Raw genomic sequence first — 13,405 nt, forward strand, 5'->3', positions numbered from 1 at the left:
CCGGACCTTCCCCCCTCCCCAACGGCTGAGGGGAAGGAGGTGTCCCCCCAGGACCTCTCACCATGGTTGAGGGGAAGGAGGTGCCCCCAGCCACCCCTGCCCCCCGGGGCTGAGGGGAAGAGGGTGACTCCCCACCTCAGTGAGGTGCAGCAGTCCCCAGACCCCCATCTTTGAGGGTAAGGGGGAGTCTTTCCCCCCCCGCCATGATGAGGTGCGAGTGCTCCCAGCCCACCACCGTCTTTGAGGGGAAAGGGGTGCCCCAGCCCTCCCCAGGTATTAGGATCCGGCCATGTCCTCCCCTTTCCCCCCCCCACCCCCACCCCGGGGGCTGCCCCGGTGGTCTGCAAGGCCGCAGGTGTGGTGGGAGCTTGTGTCACCTGTGTGCGCCTCAGTGCCCCTGCCCCGAGGGGAGCAGTCCTTGCAGGAGAGCTGCTGCTCAGCTGGCTGGGATTCCCAGGGCTCTGCAAAGCCGAGGAAACCAGAACTAAAATGACTTGCTGACTAACAGGGGAATCTTTCAGGCTAGTTGCTGAAAATGGAGCGTACCACTTACTGGAGGTGTTACTGCATCACTGCGAAAGACCCAGTGGTAGCAAGCTTAGTCTTGCAATTATCCTGTGAACAGATTTGAAACTGTAAATGTTTCATTGTACTGTCTTCCAGTTCTCGGACATTAAATCGGCTATGGCTGCGGTTACAGAGCCAGAAACCCAGCTGTGTGGCAACTGGTAAGAAATGAAACTGAATTCTTGGCGGAAGTGAAGCTGCATGTTGCTTGCTGTGCTTTTGACAGATAAGCTCAGAGGTCAAATGAGTAAGCAATATATGTTCCTTTCGAATGCTATGAAATACTAGAAAATGCAAGTTAATTATGTAAATACTTTATTTTTTGGAACTTTTGAGCTTTGTTTTCGTGTTTTTGAGTATTAGCATCTTATAAAGCCACTTTTCCAAATAAATTACTCAAGTTTCTGACTTAGAGGTGGCTAGAGAGAAATCAAAGTAAATAAAAATGAAGAATTGATTTTTTTCTCCAGTGAGGTGAGGACAGAGTACTTGATTCTGAGTTTTACTTTAGCAGATGTAGGGCTTAGAAGCAGAGATGTAAAAATAGAGTCAGCAGGTACATATAGATGTGGCRGTTGTTTCTCTTTAATAACAAATATCTTTCTTTGGAAGCTGCAGTGTTGGTAATACATTTATTGATAATGATCTAATCTCAGAAGTCCCATTTTTAGATACAAGCAACTAAAGAAGCTGCTATATTTTCAAAGAGAAACACTGGAATCTAAATAGTTTCTTGCAACATCAGCCTAGTTTGTTCCAAAGAAGTGAGTATGTGTTGTTTAGACAGTGCTGCTGGACTTTGTTGCCTTTGTTGGGGCCTGGCCAGGGATAAAACTGAACCGCTGTAGTGGTTTTCCTTTGTGGCAGAGAAGGGCAGTTAGTAATAAGTTATAAAGTTAATTTTGGTATTTTGAAGGGTGATTTCTTGGGAAGGAAGGGATGCTGATACTTTCATCTAAAAATAATGCTGCCTGCTTGAGATGGAAATAGGGCTAAGCTCCCACTGCTTTAGTTCCACTTGTTCTTTTTCAAATGGACTTTTTTTTTTGTTTGTTTGTTTGCAAGTTTTGCATCCTTCTGAAGATAGGAAACTACCTATCCTTGAAATYAAGTGAGTTAGGGATCTTGGGTAATCTTGCAGGTACTTGCAGAGTAATATGGTTGCTGTTATCATTCAGTTAGCAGGTCTGGAGTAACAGCATCTGCTGTTTGTTGTTTTTCCCAAGCAGAGCACTACTGGGTCTTCTCTCCTAGTTCCATTCTTTCTGAGAAGAAGCCTTTATCTTTTCAATTAGTCTATTAACTTGGATTTGGTGATAATTTGTATATACTACAAAACTTCTCTTTTGGATAAGGAAATTAATCCACSTTGATTTTTATCTTAATGCAATGTGAAAATTATGACCTCTGCATGCTGTATACATTCATTTGCTGACTATATTGAACACTGAGACCTGGTTGGGCTTACATTTATCTTTAATTACTCGTTTCTCTAAACTATGAATTCTTAGAAAACTTTCTTAGGGTTTTCATTGAAAAACTGCTCAAAGTTGTTGTCAGCATATTTTCTGAAAAGTAATTCTATGTATCTCTCTTAGCAAAAAGGATATTCCGGTTGCCAATTTCACCATCCATGAAATCCACTGTAGCAGAAACATTGGAGTATGTTGCTACTGCAGTGAATCAATCCCAAAGACTGAAATGAAAAAACATATTGAATCTGAACATGTGCAGGTAATGAGCAAATTTTGCCTATAAAAATTGATGGGTTTTATGGAAATAAAACTAATGATATGTGTTTATTGTAGGTTACCTGTAAGTGTAGTATGAAGATAGAAAAAAGTCTCTTGGAGGATCATGAGGTTGGTGGACTTTGTGTTTGTAGACCCTTGAAGGTATTTGAAGTATTTTCAATCTCTAATTCTGGAGCCTTTCTGTCAGCCAAGACCTGGATACCAGCATGTGATTTATGCATGTCTTTGCCATATTTAACCATACTTTCTAAGCTCTGAAAAAATCTGGTTGGAAACTGCCTTAAAATGGTGTTTTCACCATTTTTCACAGCTTTCCCCACTTTTCATTAAGTTGGGCAACTTTCACAGAAGTTGCTCAACCCTCTGTATCAAAGAAGGTATCTGTGATGATGGGTAGTTTTGTGTTTATTAGTGATTATGATGGAAAAATGGTATGTTACTTCAGAAGTACGGAATGTGATTAACTTGATGGGATTTTTTCATTCCCTTAACTTTACACGTTTTTTTTGTCTTCACTGTGGTCATTGTATGAGTTTTATCATGTCTGAACAAGCTTTTAAAATAAACTAAGATAGGACACAGTGGGATTTTTCTGAGTTACTGAATCCAGTTCTATGCGGTTACCTTTTTATAAGCTTCAGTATTTTATCTTCCAGTGGGCTCATTTAAAGGTAGCTCTGAAAGATTTGCCATGCAAGTCTGCTTATTGGTGAGGAAAAAATGCTTTCTTGGAGAAAATGTCCAGTGCAAAACACCTCAAGTGGTTTATTCTGCGAGTTTGTGTGTAGAGCCTTTCTTTTATTTTTGTTTATAAAGCAAATGATGATCTCTTACTGCATCGTCTTCTATTTTAACATATATTTCAGATACCTTTAAGCAAACATATGCTTAAAGTTTTATAAAATTAACTTCTTTTTAATGATAACTTACCTGGCATTTAATGTAAAGAATGTATGCAAGCAATTATTGGTGAGTAGTAAATGCACTGTAAATCTGCTCTCTAATTTAGCACACACTGAGTTTTTTTCTCTTTCTAKTACTACTTTCCATGAAAGATAATTAGCATTGAATCTCAAGACCAATATCTAAAATCTAATTAAAAAAAAAACTCTATGCAAATCTGCTGTTCAAATATTGCAGCTTAAAAAAAAAGTTTTGAAAATCTTTTCCTTTTTTTTCTTTCCTGTATTATTTTTGTATATATTATTCTTTTTTTTTTTTTATCATGTTTTTCCTGGCCGTGGTTATTCAACACAGAATGTTCTGAATAGTCAGAGTACCTCAACAGGCATGTTTATGATTACACAGGCTATACAACATGTTCTTGTATTTCTTGCATAGTATCTTATTTCAGGCTATTCTTTGATGTAACTTTGTATCTGGCTAGAGAAACAATAGACTGTTCAACTCTTGAGCAAACTGAGAACCTTTCCCCCTCACCTTTGCATGTGAAGGATAATCCATTTTTTTTTCTTTCTTTCTTTTAGGCATCAGCATGCCCTTTACGTCTTGCAGTCTGTCAACACTGTGACATACAGCTTACATTCAATAAGCTTCGTGATCATGAAAGTTATTGTGGAACTAGAACTGAGACATGCAGTGGGTGTGGTCTTAACATAATGGTAAAAGACCTGAAAGAGCATCCTCGAGTCTGTGGGAAAGAGGTGAAACAAGCAAGAGTAAGCAAAACAGTGGCTCGCTTTGAGCATGAGGATGCAGATTTGCATTCCCTTCGAGACATTAAAAACCAGCTAAGATCAGATAACTATACTGGGCCTTTGTGGAGAACGCCAAGGGTGCTAGAAAATCGGCTTTACAGCAGCTGTGTAGGAGACAAAACACTTAAGGACATTAGTAGAAGAAATGTTTCAGCAATACAAAGAAATCAGAATCAAGGTAAGGTGTAGGTAAGGGTAATAGTTTGCTTCTAAATTGACATTTGACAGTGATCCAAGTTTAAGGTTTTGTGACTACTTTATGTGAAAATGCTGAATAATGAAAATTGCGGAGGCAATGTGAGTGGGACGTTTTTCTTCTGTTGAATAGAACTGCAAATACATTGGCTAGTTAAAAAGAGAATTGCTGAGATACCTGCTGATGTTAAAGACTAGTACACTCACTGCCTGTTCTATTATCACTACAAGTAGCTAGTTTAAAAATGGTTTGGAGTTTTTTGCTCACTGCAAATTCTGTCCATTTTTATTTAGCAGCTGTACTCTTCTTTGCTTCAGTTAAGTAAAAGGGTAGGTAAGATCTGTATGTGGGTTCACATATATAGTGCTGAGTGTTTCTGCCATAGAAGCCTATTTATAAGCCTTATATTATAAGCCAAACATATAGATTTATAAGCTGAGATTATAAATGCCTCTGCTCTTTCCAGTTAAGCCTCTAAGCTCTTACCTCAACATGCAGAGGGTCATGTCATGCTTTAAGACATACCCTTTCCATGAGYTCTCTGCTGAATGTGTGCTCTGCTTTATATTTTGAGCAGCTCAGGGGATTTAGCATTGCAGAATACTAAATTATGGTCTTCATTGTAGAGGACTGCCTTGCTTGTAGAAATAACTTCTGAGTTTATTAATAAAGCTAAATAATCTAGAGAACTATAACTTGTAGACTAGTAGTACTAAATTCAAAAGCGTGTTCATAAGTAGGATTTTTACCCATGGGTAAGCATTATTTAAAATTCTCATATAATCAGTACAAATTAAATACTGCAGCTATTTGAAATATGCCAGCATGAAGGAAAAGCTTAGCCTTTCTTTAGATATTATTAATTCAGGCTTGGGCCCTCTCTTGGAACTTACTTTTTTAACTGCAGCCTTGCTACGAGGAAGTGTTTCAGGGTTTTCTTCTGTAAATGTATATCTCCCACTGTTCTCAGATACTATATCGTTAAAAGGAATTTTTTCCCCCTGATGCATTGAAGAAACAGGACTGAAATCTTTCAACCTCCTAAGGAGGGACTAGACTACAATATTTTATTTGGACCTTGTTCACAATGTAGGTTACAGAACTTCCTTGATATAACTTTCAGAAAGCTCTCAGTGCCTGTTTTAACTAGCTGTTCAGTCTTAATGTCAAGCTACAAGAATCTGCTATGTTTTCTGGTAAAATGCTCAAATGTTCTCAGGTTCAAGCCTTACGTGAGCTTGTGGCATAAGAGAAACAACTTTCCTCTTTTCCTCTAGTTCTCTTTCTTTGCTACCAACAAAAATGGGATGACCCTTCCTTCCTCCTCCAAAATTTGATGCAGGGGGTGTCCTTCTGAGGCTTTGAAAGGCTGCTCATGTGAAACCCTCTTAGTGTAACTGATAYAATGTGTTTAAGAAGGTAACTGCTTGTTACATGGTTAATGTTCTCTAAAATTTGATATTTATCTTTTGAAGAGGATGAACTAGAAGAGCTGGAGAGAAATAAAAATGTTAATTCTTCACTTTACGAAGAGCAGAATGCCAATTTAGACTACATGTTAGCCCTTAGCCTACAAAATGAGAATAATCCTCGCAGTAATAGCGCAGCTGAAATTCACAGTGATTTCTGGAAAAACTATTACACCAAAGAGCATGTGCCATCTGCCTATCTTAATGAAGTGGACAAGTCAAGCATCTCTTGTGACTCTCTAGAGTCTTTTACCACTTCAAACCACATAAAAAGTAAGTATAAACACTGTTGACTTTATTTTTTTAATCCTCCCTTAAAGTTTGGGGCAAGGGGAAGGGGGAAGGACTGCATTCTTGGGCATTAGATTGTTAAAGATTTCTTTCTGGCATTTTAAAAATGCCAAAKTTGCACTCTTTGCAACTCCCTCTAAATCATTTTTAGATAATTAATACACAGGAGATTAGACACTGCACGAATAACATATTCTAGAATTTTTCTTTCCTTTTCTAAGTTGTATCTTCTGGTCCCTGAAAACTTAGCAATGYTAGTGTTTAAATTAATAATACCTCTTCAAAAAAAGAAAAGCAAGACAGTAGGGAAGGAAGGAATAAAAGCTATAGTGAACTCTGATCTTGATACTTTAAAATTCTTTTCAACTTAAAAACACTTGGAAAAAGTAAAAGATGTTCTTAGTATCCTGGGGTTTCAAAAGTGTCTTTCATTCAACRTGAAACAGTAATATCTCTAACTTGATGTCATTCTGACTTTTTTTTTTTTTAAGAAACAAAATGAAACAGTCTGTGCATGCCAGGGTTGAGATATTAGTAACAAATGAGTAGATGACAGCTCTTTTTGTTGAGTAAACATGATAGGAAGGGAGGATCTGAGGGAAGACCTGAAGTACCAGGTTATTTTAAAAAGAAGAAGGTACTGAAGGATTATCTGTGGTGGCAATAGGCTTTTGTACCAGACCAATGAATATGTACTTGACCCCAAAAGGTTATTCTCWTTCTGAGTGATCTGAATTTACATGCATGGAATTGGCCAAGTGGGGCTAGAGTAACTGTTTCCTCAGTGCTTGCTCTGAGTGCTTCCTGCGGCACAGAACAGGAATCTGTTGTTTAGGAATTTAGAAGATCATTTGATCTGATTGCATCGAACTCCTTTATAGTAGAGGATATAACCTTTTACTTACCTTGCAGGCAATGAGATCATGTTGCCGTGTGAATTTTGTGAGGAGCTCTACCCTGCTGAAGATCTGATTCTTCATCAGGTTTAGTACTTCTTGTATTGTATTTAGGGGTTTGCAGTACAGGCATTTTTCTATTACTATGACTTAAAAAAGGTACAGTGTTCACTCAGTGATACTGTCAGAACTGTAGCCAGTTTTTCTTTGCATAGCATGATTTTTAGAAGGCCATTTATGCTAAACAGAATAGCTGATTTTTTTTCATGTTAATTGCATAACAGACAGGCTGTAATCCAGCAAGTGCCTTTGCGTCATTCAGTAAAAGAAGATCTTCTCCAAATCCACAAAAATATGATGATTTGCCTGATTTTGGGTCCATAAGCAGTAGATCTCTTCATTCATCCCGGCACCAAGCTGTCCAGGCAGAAGGAAACATTATCATTCCATGTGAATTTTGTGGCATCCAATTAGAAGAGGAGGTACTCTTTCATCATCAGGTACTAAACTGATTCTGGGACCAAACTTGATCTGTTGTATCAAATCTAGTTGTTCAAGAAGTAGGCCAACTACAGCAATTCCTGTGATCTTTTGGGGCTGCATGTTCCAGGAATCCACATAATTGTCCTCTATACCAGATCTTCCTAAACAAAGGCTGTTGAGTCTCATCTAAAATGTTGTGGCATGCTGGGGCTCTTACTAAAAAGAAAGAGCAATTACTTTGAAAACTCTTAAAATGAAAGCTAAAGAAAAGGTACTGAAATTGCATAATATAAGTGGTTGACTTGTACATAAAAGTTATGTTGAAAACACAGAAACCAGGAGGTATGAATTGCAGCTGAGGTAGGAAAAGAGTACAGGCTAAAATTGGTGTAGGCAAGAAAGAGAGTGGATAACATAGATTGCAAAGCAGGGGRTGGAAGAACATTGGAGATGGAGGGGAAAAGGGCGAAAGCTTGAATATGTCTGAAGCTAGGCCTAGCCATGCCTAAGAGAGAAGCGGTGGGTTTATGAAATGGTGGGTTTATGTACATACTGTAGAGCTGTTAGAGTATTCTGATTCTTCTGTAGATCACTGTCTGTTATTTCTAATATGGAGGGAGCAATAGGTCTTGGTACTGTTTAAGTTGTTATTAACTGGCATTTGTCCAACACTCTTAAAAAGCAGAAAGAACTAAAGTGCTTTGTGCTTTAATACTTCTGTACACCCTCTAAGGAGCAGATTTGGGGAGTGGTGTACAGGTAGAAGAAATAGTCTTCTAAAATTGGCTAATGTCACAGAAGTGAGTGCTGAGCTTGCTCGTTTTCTGTGTCAGGACTGAAGGAACTGGGGAGTTGATGGTGGTTCTTACAGTCTTAGCTAATAAAATAATGAAGGTGGTTTCTTTTTTTGGATGAAGGTGTGTGTGCATTTTTTTTCCCCTCTCCCTTTATTCTCCTTATTGATAGTAAAATCTGATAAAATGTCAGACCTTATCCTTTGCTAAATAGTAGCACTTGTAATAGAAGGTGGATAGAAATTCCCCTTCATTTCAGTTGGCTGTTGGAAGACTCTTTCCCCCACTTCTCCCGGAATCTAATGATTTTTGGAAACATAGAATCTAAAAGCTATTTTATCCATAAGCTTTTAGTAGTTTTGGTGAATTTTGTGTGTAATGATCAGGATTTACTAAGAGTTAGTGACCGGAGTTGAGTTGTTACAATGTAGTCTGTCTGCTAACCACCAAAAGGGCATCTTTTTAACATTCTGTGTTCCAAGTAGTGCCCTTTGTACCCTAAAAAGGTAAGGAATCTTTTCCTTTCCAGTTCATAATAGCATCAATACAAGGTTAATACCTGGAACTCGATCAAAATTGCACTAACAGCCCTTTGGATGCTTGCTACATGCTTGGCTTTGCAGGGTCGCTTTTAGGAGTGAGAGACGGATGGCTGAATAACAGAGTATGGCCTTAGATTTGCTGCAGTGAGGCCCCAAATGATGTGTCCTATTCCGTAGGACAGGCTGCCACTTTCAGTTCCATTTTTGCATAGGTCCTGTGATAGCTAGTAGCTATTCTTAAACTATATCTGTAAGAGAAAACGTGGGTGTCAACAAGCCAATATCTGCTTCTTCTTAAGTACACATCGCTACTAACTGTAAGCTTTTTGAAAGGTGACGCTTTGCAATGTTTTCGTAGGAGTAAATCCGAATGAGCTGTCACCTAAATGCTCAAATTTATCTTTTGCTTTAGGATCAATGTGACTTGCGCCCAGCCACAGCCAACCTGGCAGACAGCTTGCCATCCCAGCAGCCACTGTCTTCTCAAAACAACACAGAGAGAAGAGACTCGCCGGAGCTGGCTAGGAGACGAATCAGGCATCAAGGTGYGGGCAAAATGCAGACTTAGGCACACTGTTGTCCTTACATTTGCAGGATTGCTGTTCATGTTCCAAACTGAATAGATGTTCTTCTGTTCTGTCTCCAAAATGTAAACATCTTCAGTTGTCTACCGTTGTTCTATTTTTATGTGAGAAAGATTAAATCACTGAAACTCAATGTACTAAGGATCTTGGTTATGAAATTTCACGCTGCTGGAATGGAAATTAGGTCTAGTTTTGCATAGTAATCTGTATAGTCTCTAGTGTCTCATTTGCTATTCCCAGTATGTGTGCGCTTCTCCTTTCAGGAGATGTTTCTCCTCGGTGTATAGAAGGCTTCAGGCAGCAGAGGCTCAGCTATCCTGCACGAGGAACCAGACCACTAAGTAACATGACAAATGCCAGGAGTGCGCCGTTGACCTCTTCTGGTGCAGGAAGAGCAAGTGATGCTCTGAATTTGAGAGGGAAGCCTAGAAAGGGAGCTGGTGGTGAGGGAAGACCAAAGAACAGAGGTGCAATCGAACCTCTAAGTGGGACAACACCACGTACACGACCGACTCAAAACTTTAATTCAGAAGCTTTCACATCCTGTTTCTCAAGAACTTCTCCAACACGATCAAGGTAAGGTTTGTGGTGAGGTCCTGACAGCTATCTTTGGTTTCCAGCAGCCACACTGCGCCTGCCCTACTGGATAAGGTGCTGTAATGGCACTGTACAAGCTTTGCTCTGCCGAAAGCAGGGGGACAGTTTTGGGCTTGGTGCATTCTGATCTTTGGATAATGACAACCCAACAGCAGAAATAGTGACAAATCCCTTCCAGTCCTCTGCTGGATTTCCCCGCAGTGCAAATGTAGATTTGCTGATATTTGTCTGTGGCTGGAAGGGCTTCACTCAGTTTAATTTGGCTGGTGCCTATCTGACTCTCAAACAGCAAAGACTTTTGTGTTTTTTAATGCAAATAGAGTGGGCAGTAAGATCACTTGGAGACCTAAACGTGGGATAATGCATGCTTATCCACCCATCGCAGCTGTCTCATTTTCTGTCTTTTTCAGAGACCTCACTAAGGCTGGAACAGCTTTTTCTTTACAGCTTCAAAGAACAAACACACCTAAACCTAAAATGAAATCCAGAAATACAAGTGTGGTGCTCATATAGTTCAGCATCTACTTTCTTTGCTGCTTAATCCAGCTTGCATTACATGTAGCCTGAATTGGCTGTTTTTTTTATTATTTTATTTTATTTTTATTTTTTATTGCTGTGCATATGCATTATTGAAGTACATAAAGGCAAAACGAACGGAGGATCTGGCTCTTCTGCCTCCAAAATAACAGGGATAACAGGGTTAGGATCCAAGGGGAGAATGAAGGGCTTCTAGATCTTCCAAACTCTCCTGGGATTAAAGGGACTGTGGTTATTCAGCAGTAAAAGCACTAGGTTTCTGCAGGTTTTCTTGATCTGAAAGCTCCCATGTTCTTCTACAGCAGGGGAAATGAAGGAGGAAGGATGTCGGATGTTCCAGTCAGCTTCAGGAACAGGAACGCAAAGGTAAAGCATCCAGTGTGAAGTAAGGGACGGGTGTTGTGTTCTGATGCTGACTAGGTGGCTCCATTTCAGAGTGCTTCAACAGGCAGGTTTCTGTTCTGACCTTCCAAGGTTGGAATAAACGTGGAAATGTCGTAACGTGCAAAGCGTTGAAGTGCTGTTGATTTGCTTACTGCGTGCTTTGCTTATCCTCTGTGACTGGTTAAGAAGAGGGGATATTTCCTGCCTCGTCGTCACTATTAAGTGGCGCCTAGGTGAGCAGAACGCTGCTGCTTCTTGTGTTGGTTTTGCTGGGATGATAAGCTATCACAGTCCTTTCTGCTTTAGTGGGGTTTTTATCAATTGCTTTTTATCAAGCACTCTTAAAACATTTTTCTTTTTCCCTTCCCTCTAGGCAAAACCCCAGAGCCCCGAATCTGGTTATCCAGAGGACAAATGAGCTACCATTTATGAAATACGTATTTAGCACTCTACGCACTCTTACTATGCACTACAGTATTTACTTATCTGAGCGCAAGTAATCGCTATATTGTCATGTCACTGAAGACTTTCTATCAATTTAAATTTTTATAGGCAGTGATCATTTTATATGTATTTTTAATTTGTGAGCGTATCCTACAGGTTTTTACTTCTGTGATCTATACTAGCAAATCCCAATTCAGCAAATATACTTCTACCTAGGGAACCACATGTTCCATGGTGACTTTTTTTGTGACAGCCAGTACAAGAGAATTTCTTTGACATAAGTCTGTTTCCTGCTGCTCATGTGCWAGTTATCCTGAAGACAGCAACAACGTATGATGCAAAAMCAGCAAGCTATATCAGCCAAGACTGCTCTGGGGGAGGAGCTGGTCCTGGTAACTTATTTATTGTGTAGTTTGTGTGCTTGTTGGAGTCCCTTAGGGGGAAAGGCTCCCTGGCAGGCATACCGGAGAACATCCAACTCTGCAAGAGCAGTTATCCTTATAAATTACAGCCTGGGTGGTTTGGCTCAAAACATTCTCAACAGCAGCAAGTAGCTGGAGAGAGTAATAAGGTGGCATTGCTGGGCACCTTGCAGCTGAGCCTCCTGAAGCTTCATTTTGTACCTTGCAGGTCTCTGCAAAGCCATACAGACCTTGTGGGGAGCAGGGGGGGGTCTCTGCTTTCAGCTGCATGCCTGTCCTTGTTACCAGAAGTGCCCAGGGCACAGACAGGTGGGATCATGATTCTCAGTGGAGGAGCCCTAATCCCATGGTTTTGTTCTGTGAAATGCTTTTTAATGCTGTATTAGTTCATGCTTTTTAAACTCCTTGTAATAAAATTTATCTAATGATGTCCTGAAACAGCGTGAAGTAGAAATCTCTCATGTGAAATGACATAGTGGAATGGACTGAAAMCTTTCTTTGAGGGCAAGCTTATCCCTGGGCCAAATGATCGGTCCCACAGAGTCGATCTTTCTTTGCTAATTCATGTTCCGTTGTTATTACCTGCAGTAGGTCTCCACTGAACTCTGCTTTATGTGTTAACATCCTCTGTGCTTTAGGAGGAGGTTCAGGAGTGGGAAGGGTACAGGCCCATGCCCATGGTCATTATCCATGACCATTAACCTCCTGGAGCAGCTGGTGACCAGCAGCAGCTTGGGCAAGGCTTTTATTAGAGGCCTTGTTGCCTGCCAAATACCAAGTCACTGCTGCCAGCAGTGTCACACAAGCCACAAGAATGGAATGAAAYTAGTGACTGCTAATGTGATCTTGGTTCTAAAAGAAAGACATTTTACGGACGCTTCCACCAAATGTAAGCGTTTATTAATACAAGAAAAGCAGAATAAAGATATTAAAAACAGGTGGCAATCAACCTTGCACTGGCAGTTCTGGGGACGATTGCTATGGCAAGATGACAAGGGACCCTAAGCTATCTCTTCTRTGAAGGTTAACAGGATGCCTCCATTCAAAACCTGTTAGTATGAAAAATAACTAAAAAGACTAAGCTGACAACTTGGTTTAGTCTGCATTATTTCTCAGGCAAGAGAAATAGTGCACTTTCTCCTTTAAGAGAAATATTAGCCATTTTACTTRCTTTCCCTTTTGTACAAAATATTTACATTTCTGTTGCAAGTAAATACAAACAAATTACAGTGTATTAACCCATAAAAGTGGGATTTAAAAGCAGATAACCTGCAACTAACTTCTAGTAATGCTAATCCTCTGCATGAATGCAGCTTCAAAACTGGAGAACGTTGTATTTCCAGCCCCAAATAAGGACACAATACATCTAAAGGGATGTTAAGAATCTCCTTTATGCAGGTGTACACTGTATGGCCAAGAGCACTTGACAGGTTAATGTTGTGTACGGTAGTACCAAGATGGACACACACCAAGCTAGAACTAATATTCAACTTCGGCATTTTTCCATTGTTTAGTATAATTTTACATTCTGAATGAATATATTAAAAAAAAAAAATCACAAATCAATCTTTGCTTTGACAAACAAGCCTATTACAGACAATGTCAAATTCATTTAAAGCACAAGGAAGTAACAATGATTAGAAAAGCTTTAATTAAAGGCCATTTGAGCTACAGCCCAACCACTGCAGCACTTCCTTCCTAGTAACTTAAAGAAGACTCCCCAAAAG

At 39.8% G+C, this 13,405-nt stretch overlaps 1 protein-coding gene and 1 long non-coding RNA gene across 2 annotated transcripts in view; one reads left to right on the forward strand and one right to left on the reverse strand.

Annotated features, from left to right (window-relative positions):
* Positions 1-497, reverse strand: part of LOC146590505 (uncharacterized) — a 3,698-nt gene extending 3,201 nt beyond the window's left edge. Inside the window, exon 1 of the long non-coding RNA XR_014897007.1 lies at positions 378-497. This is a non-coding gene — a long non-coding RNA (uncharacterized LOC146590505). The remainder of the gene's footprint in view (positions 1-377) is intronic.
* The window catches only part of TRAFD1 (TRAF-type zinc finger domain containing 1), a 12,883-nt gene extending 767 nt beyond the window's left edge, over positions 1-12,116 (forward strand). The window contains exons 2-12 of the mRNA XM_085314513.1: positions 664-728; positions 2,166-2,301; positions 2,376-2,429; positions 3,809-4,217; positions 5,711-5,977; positions 6,908-6,978; positions 7,176-7,391; positions 9,123-9,255; positions 9,558-9,870; positions 10,731-10,794; positions 11,186-12,116. Coding sequence (XP_085170639.1) covers positions 685-728; positions 2,166-2,301; positions 2,376-2,429; positions 3,809-4,217; positions 5,711-5,977; positions 6,908-6,978; positions 7,176-7,391; positions 9,123-9,255; positions 9,558-9,870; positions 10,731-10,794; positions 11,186-11,230 — 1,752 coding nt within the window. The 5' untranslated portion in view covers positions 664-684 and the 3' untranslated portion in view covers positions 11,231-12,116. The remainder of the gene's footprint in view (positions 1-663; positions 729-2,165; positions 2,302-2,375; positions 2,430-3,808; positions 4,218-5,710; positions 5,978-6,907; positions 6,979-7,175; positions 7,392-9,122; positions 9,256-9,557; positions 9,871-10,730; positions 10,795-11,185) is intronic.
* The last annotated feature ends 1,289 nt before the right edge of the window (positions 12,117-13,405 follow it).

The sequence above is a fragment of the Rhea americana genome, unplaced genomic scaffold, assembly GCF_003343005.1.
Source record: "Rhea americana isolate MKP2758 unplaced genomic scaffold, rheAme1 scaffold_405, whole genome shotgun sequence".
In the NCBI taxonomy this organism is placed as follows: domain Eukaryota; kingdom Metazoa; phylum Chordata; class Aves; order Rheiformes; family Rheidae; genus Rhea; species Rhea americana.